Source organism: Gadus chalcogrammus, chromosome 4, assembly GCF_026213295.1.
Source record: "Gadus chalcogrammus isolate NIFS_2021 chromosome 4, NIFS_Gcha_1.0, whole genome shotgun sequence".
NCBI classification, from domain to species: Eukaryota; Metazoa; Chordata; class Actinopteri; order Gadiformes; family Gadidae; genus Gadus; species Gadus chalcogrammus.
In genome coordinates, this window is record NC_079415.1 from 5,406,152 (window position 1) to 5,417,305 (window position 11,154).

An 11,154-nucleotide genomic window follows, 5' to 3' on the forward strand; every position below is an offset into this window, starting at 1 on the left:
TGTCCTACTTTATAACTTAACCACACAACTATTCCTACTCTATAACTTAATCAGACAACCTGTCCTAATATACAACCTAATCAAACTAGTTTCCAAAGAGGTGCAGACCGTTCGCTTGAGGGTTTATTCTCAGTGCACCGTAAAAACTGGACAACAATTCACTCATCGATTCATCTCTTTCATCTGGGCTCACATCCAACTCCACCCTCCTGTCCATGCTTGCTCCTGGGTCATTTAATCTGGGTTCCTGTCTCGTCTCTTGTTTTCCGCTTGTAAAATACAACCCCTGTTCTGCAGGTTTCAAGATGCGACCTCCATCACATTTAGCCTGTTTCCTGTTTTGCTTGGCCCTCTCTGTTTTCCCCGCTCCCCGACCAATTCAGCACATTCCTGAGTAAAGAAGTGTGTGTGTGTGTGTGTGTGTGTGTGTGCGTGTCTGTGCGTGTGTGGGCGCGCGCACATGTTAAAACATCAAAACCGTATGGAAATACAAATATTCAAAAACAATAATTTTTTCAGATATTTTTAATTAAAGTTTCAATCAATTCATCTAGCTACCATGATCAGATGTCAGTGATTTGAAAAGGGAGACACATTCACAATCATCTTCGAAAGGCTGTCGTTTTAAACCAATTAAAATTCCTACAGACATGAGCAATACAATCTAAGCATACAGTTATTGGCGTGGATGTGTGTCTGTACAGTGTCTGTAGAGGTGAGTGGGGTGTGTGTGTGTGTGTGTGTGTGTGTCAGTCAGTCTGTACAGTGTCTGTAGAAGTGAAAGGTGTGTGTGTGTTTGTGTGTCAGTAGGTGCAGTGTCTGGAACCGAAAGCTGTGTGTGTGTGTGTGTGTGTCAGTAGGTGCAGTGTCTGTAGAAGTGGAAGTGGTAGTCTGTGAAGAGGGCCCCGGCTGAGTGGCGGTCAGTACTGCAGTCCGCTTGGCCCTTGAGAGGAGGAGGAGTTTGAGTGAATATCACCCGTCCACAAGGAATATAGAGCATTCATGTGTTCATTTGTGTTTGGTTCTGCAACAGCAGGGCCTTAATGTTACGATGTTCTGGGGTCTCATTTGGTGTTAGTGACATATATTAGTGTGTATTAGTACTATTTGTTTAGGTGTTAGTTTGTTTTTTTGTGTAGTAGTAGTGGTTGCATCTAAATATATTTAAATTGTTAGTAATAGTCTGTTGTGCGTTAGTAGTCAGTTGTGTGCAAGTAGTCTGTTGTAAGTAGTCAGTTGTGTGTTAGTAATAGTCTGTTGTGTGTTACTACTAGTAGTGGTGCTACAGTATGTTTGGGTTCTTACCGCCACAGTGGACCTGAAGTGATAGGAGCTGTGCTGTAGACGAGCCACGTGGAGAGGCCACTCATGGACGCCCTGGAGACACACACACACACACACACACACACACACACACACACACACACACACACACACACACACACACACGCACAGAGGAAGAGGCACGAAGCTGTCATACTGTGGGTGTGTTCAGCCCAGACTAAACCAATCGAGTCGGAGAGTGTGACTCCCTGGATGAAGTGCGCACCAGAGGCAGGGCGGGGCAGGGAACGGAATGCCAGGGGAGCTCCAGGGTGTTACCTGGGTGTTGGAGGGGTATCGGGTGCCTGTCAACATGTCCATGTCCAGCAGAAGCGTGCAGGACGCAGACTCCTCCACCTCACAAAGGTGCACCACCAGCAGCTCTGTGGAGCTGGTGGGAGAGAGAGGGACAGGGTTTAGGGGGGGGCAGCGGCATCCTCTACGTGACTGGAACCAGTGTGGAACGGAGCAGAGACAGCGAAGGACCTCACTCCGAGGGAAATCTGTGAGTCACTCGTCACACTGTGTTGGAAAAAAAATATTTTCACATTCAGTTTCTCTGACGGCCGTTTGTATGGTATGAGGCCTGTTTTCTTGAACCCATCGGGAAGGTGAAGAAGCCAGGGCTTCAACTGATAAGGCACGGCTACGTCCCCCTTTATTACATCCTGAGGAGGTTCACCGATACTTTACCATATTGTTAACCAACACTAGTTTTACGGGGGGCAGAGCGGCTCTCAGCGTCCTGACAACACTGTATAAGAAGTCCTTGCTTTTCTCAATGCTTTGGACTCCTCCTTGCCGAGCTCATAGAGAGACGCAGGGCGAACTCACCCTTGTATGTTGTGATTGGGCCTATCAATCCAATCACATTTCTACCCCTTACCCCTTCCCCTTACCCCTTCAAAACAAGGGGGAATCTGTAATCTCTCTGTATCCAGCTAACCTCTTTATCTTTCTCAATTCACTTAAACTGACTTAATTGTTAAAGTTAACTAGTTAATACCACAGAGACAAAAAGGAAACACATCTCCACCGGGCTGGACAGCCGTTCAGACAGTCAGGCGAGCAGACAGTCAGAGAGTCAGGCGTTCAGACATTCAGGCGGTCAGACAGTCAGGCGGTCAGACAGTCAGGCGGTCAGACAGTCAGGCGGTCAGACAGTCAGGCGGTCAGACAGTCAGGCGGTCAGACAGTCAGGCGGTCAGACAGTCAGGCGGTCAGACAGTCAGGCGTTCAGACAGTCAGGCGGTCAGACAGTCAGGCGTTCAGTCAGCCGAGCAGACAGCCAGAGAGTCAGGCGTTCAGACAGTCAGGCGGTCAGACAGTCAGGCGGTCAGACAGTCAGGCGGTCAGACAGTCAGGCGAGCAGACAGTCAGCCGAGCAGACAGCCAGAGAGTCAGGCGTTCAGACAGTCAGGCGGTCAGACAGTCAGGCGGTCAGACAGTCAGGCGTTCAGACAGTCAGCAGAGCAGACAGCCAGAGAGTCAGGCGTTCAGACAGTCAGGCGGTCAGACAGTCAGGCGGTCAGACAGTCAGGCGGTCAGACAGTCAGGCGGTCAGACAGTCAGGCGGTCAGACAGTCAGGCGGGCGGGACTCACTTCATGAGGAGGCTGATCCTCATGTTCAGCGGGACGTACTGGCTGATGGGGACCTTGAAGCTGACCCGTCCCGGTCTGGGGAGCAGAACACACACAGTCTGAACCGGGTGGCGGGGCGATGAGGGCCGCCCCCACACACTCCGCAAGATATGGGTCTTCATTAATAATTATTATTTATACGTTGGAGAGGCAGAGTGAGCATTAAAACGACGTTAGTTAGCCGGTATTGTGTTAAACGGAGTTAGTTAGTTAGCTGTGAGCGCTGTTGTAAGCCCGGGGCCACACCATGACTCACCTAGCCCCGAGCTTCCCTATGCCCAATTAAGGGCGGGACTTCCGCTTTATGCAGCATTACCATGTATGGATTCTATTGAACTGCTGAACATCCCTGATTAACAGGATATAGCTTCACTGCAATGACGCATACGGCTGCCTTCGCAAGCACACGCCAGCTGGTGACTAGTATATAGAGCAGGGGTTTCAAACTCGCGGCCCGGGGGCCAATTGAGGCCCGCAGGATGATATTTTGTGGCCCCCTACTTGACATCAATGTTTAGTATTAGTGCGGCCCGCACGTTGTCGTCAGACTCTAGCTTATCGCAACACTGCTCTCACCGTCTGACAGACTCACTCGTTGACTCTATCAGACCCGGAAGAAGAGCACGTAGACCTCTTACGAGGAAAAAGACCTCTAACGAGGACCCAACACGAGGAAGAAGACCTCTTACGAGGACCTTACACGAGGAGGAAGACCTCATACGAGGACCTCACACGAGGAAGTAGTCCTTATACCTCACACGAGGAAAAAGCCTTACTCAGTATCACCCTGAAATAAGGGAAATTACTTTAGTACTTCAACCTCGACATATAGAGGATATTATACCTCGTTAGTAGAGGAGACTCTTCTAACGACCACACTTTGTAGTATTTTTTAAACGGTTGTCCATCTAAATAAAACTACCTTACTACGTGTTGTACAGGGAGATTATATCAGTGTCTCGTTGACTGATCCGGTTTTCCAGCACAGATGCAAGACCGACCACCCACAACTCTCTCAGCCTTCCCACACACGGTAAGTGGCGCATGATACAAAAGGGTTGATGGTGACTAGTCCGGAGATTGAGGCAATACGAATAGGTTCAGCCTTGTTCCCCGCTTCGTGGCCCACAGGGACTGGGGGTAAGAGACACCCCAGAGTTTGATCGAAAGGCGAATAGCCTAAAGTTAGTTTAACCTCAGAGGGGCTTGACCAAGAGACCTTTGTTGGACACATAGACCAGAGTCTTCCTCCACCAAGCTTTGCCGAGGATCTCTTAACACGTACAGAGGTTAGCCCCGGTGCCAAAGAGAAACCAGTATAGGGAACACCTCTCATAGACGACGGTCAGGAGAAGACTTCCCACCTAGTGAGACTGAAGGTTCTCCCACAGCCCTCATATTTAAACCCGTGAACACTCGACAGAGCTAACAACATTAGTTAGCTGTGAGCGCTGATGACGTTAGTTAGCTGTGAGCGCTAAACAACGTTAGTTAGCTGTGAGCGCCAAACAACGTTAGTTAGCTGTGAGCGCTGATGACGTTAGTTAGCTGTGAGCGCTAAACAACGTTAGTTAGCAGTGAGCGCTAAACAATGTTAGTTATCTGTGAGCGCTGACGACGTTAGTAAGCTGTGAGCGCTGACGACGTTAGTTGGCTGTGAGCTCTAAACGACTTTAGTTAGCTGTGAAGGCGTTAAGCGACGTTAGCTGTTAGCTAGCTGTGTGGTCGCCTGCAGGCCTACTCACCCACAGCTGGTCCCGTCCAGGTACCGGCTGTCAATCACCTGCTGGTTCTCCTTGATGACGAAGCTTTGAATGGAGGTGTTGGTCCCTAAACAACAGGAGGGAGGGGGGGGGGGGGGAGATCCTCGTGTTCATTGCGTTTACGGGACCTTACTTAAAACTACCACTATCTCTCAAATGTAGGCCGGACACAAAGAACTTAACTTAATTAAGTTCAGGATATAAAAAATAACATGATTTGAATCAACCTGTGATGTATTGTTTGTCACCAAACTGTGATGTGATTTTATATTTATATTATCCAGTATAGTTCTAAACATGTCTGGTGTTGTAGCGAATGTATGTAAATGTAAAATCTTTTCCTGAATACTACGGTTCAACCGTAGTAGTTTTATTTTGTAAATCAAATGTTTACCTTGTGGATTGACATTTCCAATCATACTAAAACATATTCCCTGCTGGGTGGTTCAAACAAATATATATTTAGTTTCATATCCAGTTCTCTGAATTCAACTCAAACTCTTTTCCTCCACCAAACGATAAGTAAAACTCACAGTCTCTGGCGAACTTGAGCTGGTCATACAGCTTCTGTCCATCCTCTAGTAAAACAAGGGGCACATGAACACACATTTAGCAGAGGGTTAAACCAGAACTCACAATTTAATCCTAATACTCTGTTCTCAGGCATTCACACTTTTGTCTGAATAGTGTCATGCGTTCAGATTATGGTAATAACAATGTCATTATGTACTTGCGTTCATCATGACTTGTGAAATTATTGGAGAATTTCTAAAGGAAATCTATAACCATTATCTTGCCTACATGCTATACGTATAAACAAAGTGTAGAGCCATACATTGAGTTACCAAGGCAGGACTCTCCCGTAAACCCCAGTGCAGATGCTCTATGCTACCATCGTGGTTGACTCACTAAAGAGGCTCACTAAACTGAGTCTCCAGCTATATGGCCAGCATGGAATGTTCTTGTCTCATAGGAAACAGGGAGACGCATGTCTCCACATAAGGGAACACACGGTAACTACGTAGCTCTGACTGAGAGCCAGGGAAGACTTGAGGGAGCAGCTCTGGGGAGTATGGAAAGCCAAAAAGGCCACAAACTGGCCCTAGAATGGCGCGGTAAAAGTGCTAAACCGCACGGAAACCGTATGGATTCCGTACGGTTTCCGTGCGGTTTAGCACTTTTACCGCTTTACCGTTTGTGGCCTTCTTGGCTTTCCATAGGGGAGAGCCTGATAGCCTGGGATCTGAGGGAGGCTGAGCTTGCGGGAGAGCCACAACAGATGACCATAGATACTACTTATGTTCTTTTCCCTCTCACCTCCCAGACAGGGGTCCTTTTGCGGAGATTCGGTGCTGGTGATTGACGTGTCGTTCATGTCGCTGCTGCCGCTGGGCTCTAGGGGGCAGCAGAACACCTCGTCGCAGTATAGCAGATCGCAGAAGCTCACGTCCGGGGGCCAGTGGGTTAAGGGGGGGTTTGTCGCTGGAAGGTGGGGGTTGTTTTAATGTGTGTGAAGATAACTATTGAAGGCCTAACACAGCAGGAATTTAATTGATGTGTGTCCCTGCGTGTTATCGCCAGTCTCCTGCCTGCATACCAAGACCCGTAAATCGAGTCCTGTGTTTGTATTTGGTCTGGTCTACCAAATACGAGCAGAATTGAGGGAAGTAAGTACACTTTAAGAATGCACAACTTTTCGAAACAGCAGTCACAAAATGTGATCTAACTTAAAAGTGCAATTATAAATACTATTGCCCAGAAAATATATATATTTTGGCAGAATGACAAGCAAACATTAGGCCTCATTGTATATAAAAAAGAGTAGGAAAACAGGTTATGAAAATGCCTCTGATTGGCTGGGACGCCCTCTAGAAGTGAACATGTGCTACTTCAGGCATGTGGACCTCTGAACGGCTTGGACGCCCCCTAGAGGTGAACACTTGCTACTGCAGGCACGTTGACCTCTGATTGGCTGATGGGGCTATCCTGTCACCTGCTGTTGAGGCTGATGACACACCTGTCCTCCACTTAGTAAAGGTGAACTTAACTCAGTTGACTAAACAGAGGACAGGTGACCGGGTAACCCCGTCAGCCAATCAGAGGTTAGTATGCCTGCAGGAGCCTGTGTTTTAGCCAGTGGGGGGAGTCCTCTAATACTAACCCCTCCCCCTGGGGGGAGTTAGGTTGTGTGGGAGACGACGGAGGAGAGGGAGGGCAGCAGACCTGGGGTTGAAGCAGCGGTGGTCCCAACAGGAAACGCATTGCCACTGTCCAGGGAGGTCATCACACACACACAAAAACACACATTAGTAGTGCAGTCGGTTAAAGGCTGGGTATGGAATTCTCTTTTTTGGCAATTTTTGCAAAATTACTTGAAATCCTTATCATAACCCACTTACAGCCACTGAGTTAGAAGTACTGACATGAAAATTAAACAAGTCAATCATCTGTGGAACGGCCAGGGCTCGAAAAACTCCAGCCAATGATTTCCAGACCCACGAGAGGCATTGGACAGTAAGTACGTCAATCAAATGGTCGTACTGCACTCCCCCTCCCCCCGCGCGTGACCCCTTCGTGCACGTACTCAAAGCTCGTGACCCAGAGCAAGCTTCTGTTTGTTGTTATCCTGCGGTAGCTACTAAATCCAGCTAAAGGCTCGCTCTCGCGCATCTGAGTTCGCTCGTGCATGATTGCGCCTCCATGTACTTGGAATGGGTGGAGTCAGAGTCAGCGTTGAAGGAGAGGGGGTAGGACCATTTGAGCTGTGTATTTTCAAAATCTGCTGGCGTTTCGCAAATCCCATACCCAACCTTTAATCTTCTAATCTTTCTCGAATGTTATTTATTTTTTAGTGTGTGTAGCTGTTTGTGTGTGCGTGTGTCTGTGTTTGTGTGTGTGTGTGTGTGTGTGGGTACGTCTGTGTGTGTTTGTGTGTATGTTTGTGTGTGTGTGTGTGTGTGTGTGTGTGTGTGTGTGTGTGTGTGTGTGTGTGTGTGTGTGATCGTTACCTGTCATCTGGGAAGTCAGATTGTTTCTCGCCTAGCGTCAACAGGTACAGAGCTGTTATAGTGATCACACTGTAGACATGCACCCGCACACACAGACAAACACACACACACAACCATGCACCCACATGAGCAGTATATACACTTTATATATATATATATATTCACAAATGCAGAATGGTGACCCGGAAGTGATGTCACTTCCTGTATCCTCACCAGAGGGCCATGGTGGTCAACAGAGTGTAAACGCTGGCCTTGAACACCTTGGGATGCGAAAACATCCTGCTATCCTGCAGACAAACACGGATGAACACAAATACAAGCACACACACACACACACACACGCACACACACACGCACACACACGGACACACACATGGACACACACAGAAACGGATGGACACACTTACACAGACGGACGTACAGACATACACACACGGACGGAAGGAAACACACACACAGACACACACGTACACACACATACACACACACAGACATACGGACAGAAAGACACACGCAAACAAAAAGAGAGAGAGGCAAACAGACGGACACAAAAGAGAGTGTTAATATGCACATGAGTTGAAGAAGTTTAAAAGTGTGTGTGTTTGCGTGTGTTTATGTGTTTGCATGCTTGTGTGTGTTTATGTGTTTGAATTTGTGTGTGTGTACCCTTTACCTTCCCAGGCATGACGGGGCTGGACTTGTTTTTGGGGGGGCTGGGGGACACACTAGGGTGTGTTGTTGCTTTTCTGTGTAAAACAATAAAAGTTAACATTATAAAAGGTCACGCAACCAATCTCCTGCTTCCCCCCTTAAGTCCTGCTCCACAGGCCTTACGGCGGCCATCTTGGCTCCTTCTTGGTTACATACACACATCAACGGCCTACGACGGTTCATACACGCATTCACACACCGAAGACGACAACCTGACACTCTCGCTAGGAGGAGCCGGGGATCGGACTAACAACCTTTCGGTTACATGTCAAGACGCTCTACCTCCTGAGCTAAGCCGACGCTTACCTTGGCTGTGACCCTCAGACTCTTGAGTCCGGCTGTGACCCTGAGACTCTTGAGTCCGGCTGTGACCCTCAGACTCTTGAGTCCGGCTTTGACCCTGAGACTCTTGAGTCCGGCTGTGACCCTGAGACTCTTGAGTCCGGCTGTGACCCTGAGACTCTTGAGTACAGCTGTGACCCTGAGACTCTTGAGTACAGCTGTGACCCTGAGACTCTTGAGTACAGCTGTGACCCTGAGACTCTTGAGTCCGGCTGTGACCCTGAGACTCTTGAGTCCGGCTGTGACCCTCAGACTCTTGAGTCCGGCTTTGACCCTGAGACTCTTGAGTCCGGCTGTGACCCTCAGACTCTTGAGTCTGGCTGTGACCCTGAGACTCTTGAGTCCGGCTGTGACCCTCAGACTCTTGAGTCCGGCTGTGACCCTCAGACTCTTGAGTCCGGCTGTGACCCTCAGACTCTTGAGTCTGATGGTCCAGGAAGGCCCTTCCTGGTGCCCTCCTGCCCTCCTGCCCTCTCACCCCTTAGACCGCAGGCTACCGCTCAGACTCTTGAGTTTGGCCAGCCTCCTGTTCCAGCCCTCCAGCTCCTGGATCCGGCTGTCCAGGTTATCGGTCAGCTTACACAGCTGCTGCACCGCTCCCACGTTCTCCATGAAGATCTGCTCCTGGGGGGGGGGCGGGGGGGGGGGGGGGGGGGGGTGAGAGAATGTCTGCCATTTAAACGAAACCCCGAACCCTCGCCTGTCCGACTACCCTCGTGCCATCAAGCCCCTGGACCCATTCCATGCCTTTACTTATTTGTTGCCCTCCGTGAAAAATCATGTGTCAGCCTCGATCTGTGTCGAGCATTTGGGTCCACTCGCTCTACTTCCCCTTGACAGAAAGGTTAGGAAGTCAAGACTCTTTGGTTTCGGGGGGGGGACAGTTCAGATCCTCTGACCTACCTTGTCCACCATCAGGAAGCTGGGGATGGTCTCTCCGTCGGAGCAGATGATGTCGCCCACTTGCGTCACGGCCGCTGGGAGCAGCTCCTTCACTTCCTGGGCTATGATCCCTGAAACGCCAGAACCCCACGTCACATAGTGACACGTACACACATGGAGACACATCGCATGGAGATAAGTCCACATATCCCATGGACACACATCCTGTTTCACCGCCAATAGTAGGGATCAATCAGGAGATCTGAAGTACCAAAAGCCCATTCAAACTCCTCAACTCCTTCCTGGGGATAGGCGTTGCACAGTGAAGTGTATCTGTTTGTTGGAGTGAGCACCTGTTGGAAAGACAACCTGTTTGAGTGTGTACCTGTTCAGTGGAGAGTGTACCTGTTTGGTGGAGGTGGTCGATGCCCATCCTGGAGGCGAACTCCGGTCGGTAGTCGTACTCCACTATCCTCATCTGGGCGATTCTCCGGAGCTGGTCCTCGGAGCTCACCTACAGATGCAGCAAAACGTCACCGCCAGTTTTCGTCGGTCTCTGTCTCTGTCTGTCTCTGTCTCTGTCGGTCTCTGTCCTTGTCTGGTTTGTTAGCTGGGGAAACCATCTAGAACCTTTTGAAACCACAACAACGCAACCATGACTGCCATGACTGTTCCATTTCCCCGCCCAGGTAGCAGTTAGAATGCATCTCGACTCAGTTGTCATGGTCTCCCCAAAGACTCTGGAAGGCTCCAGCACTACCAACATGGCAGCCAGCCTTACACGTCCTCTCGGACCGGCGGTCGGCTCACCTCCTGGATGTTCTCCTTGGCGCGGCTGTCGGACGGGTGCATGACCATGCCCATGACCTTGGCGTTGCCGCAGACGACCAGCGCCTCGTCGGGGGCGTCGGTGTTGATGCCCACGCGGCCCTGACACACCACGGCCTCCTGCTGCGCCCCCCGCTGCCACAGGGTGTCGCTGTCCATCTCAAACTGCCCCGGGTTCGACGCCTGCACGGATGAAACCCGTTTAAGAGTGTGTTTAAAAGCCCGGTGGACACAGAGAGAGATTTAAGAAGCAGTGTTAGTTTGAGTAACTTGTTAAAACGGCAACTTCTTATTTTAGAAGTTGTGTACGTTTGAGTAACTTGAGCGTCTTCTAGGCTCCCACTGCAGAGTTGGAGCTCAGAATTTATATATTTGATCAACTGTTTTCTGTTTATCAAAAAGAGGTTCAAATTTTTGTGTCAATAGCTAATTACTTTCTCTAATCCATAATGCTTTGTTGGTATGCCTGTGTGAACCAAAGTATTTTCAAAGCAGGCTATCTGTATTGATTTAGGGTTGATTTAGCGTCTCCTGACGAGCCAATCAGAAGGCGTCTCCTGACTCATGGCACCCTGGGATGGGCCAATCAGAAGGCGTCTCCTGACTCAGGGCACCCTGGGGTGGGCCAATCAGAAGGTGTCTCCTGACTCAGGGC

At 49.4% G+C, this 11,154-nt stretch overlaps 1 protein-coding gene across 1 annotated transcript in view; it reads right to left on the bottom strand.

Moving 5' to 3' along the window:
• Positions 1-529: 529 nt before the first annotated feature.
• Positions 530-11,154, bottom strand: part of LOC130380494 (myelin regulatory factor-like protein) — a 14,800-nt gene continuing 4,175 nt past the window's right edge. Inside the window, exons 7-21 of the mRNA XM_056587719.1 lie at positions 10,482-10,682; positions 10,077-10,185; positions 9,693-9,802; positions 9,268-9,413; positions 8,410-8,482; positions 7,950-8,023; positions 7,737-7,805; positions 6,952-6,995; positions 6,046-6,210; positions 5,262-5,306; positions 4,711-4,795; positions 2,927-3,001; positions 1,603-1,714; positions 1,306-1,377; positions 530-943 (exon numbers count right to left, since the gene is read on the bottom strand). Coding sequence (XP_056443694.1) covers positions 854-943; positions 1,306-1,377; positions 1,603-1,714; positions 2,927-3,001; positions 4,711-4,795; positions 5,262-5,306; positions 6,046-6,210; positions 6,952-6,995; positions 7,737-7,805; positions 7,950-8,023; positions 8,410-8,482; positions 9,268-9,413; positions 9,693-9,802; positions 10,077-10,185; positions 10,482-10,682 — 1,470 coding nt within the window. The 3' untranslated portion in view covers positions 530-853. The remainder of the gene's footprint in view (positions 944-1,305; positions 1,378-1,602; positions 1,715-2,926; positions 3,002-4,710; positions 4,796-5,261; positions 5,307-6,045; positions 6,211-6,951; positions 6,996-7,736; positions 7,806-7,949; positions 8,024-8,409; positions 8,483-9,267; positions 9,414-9,692; positions 9,803-10,076; positions 10,186-10,481; positions 10,683-11,154) is intronic.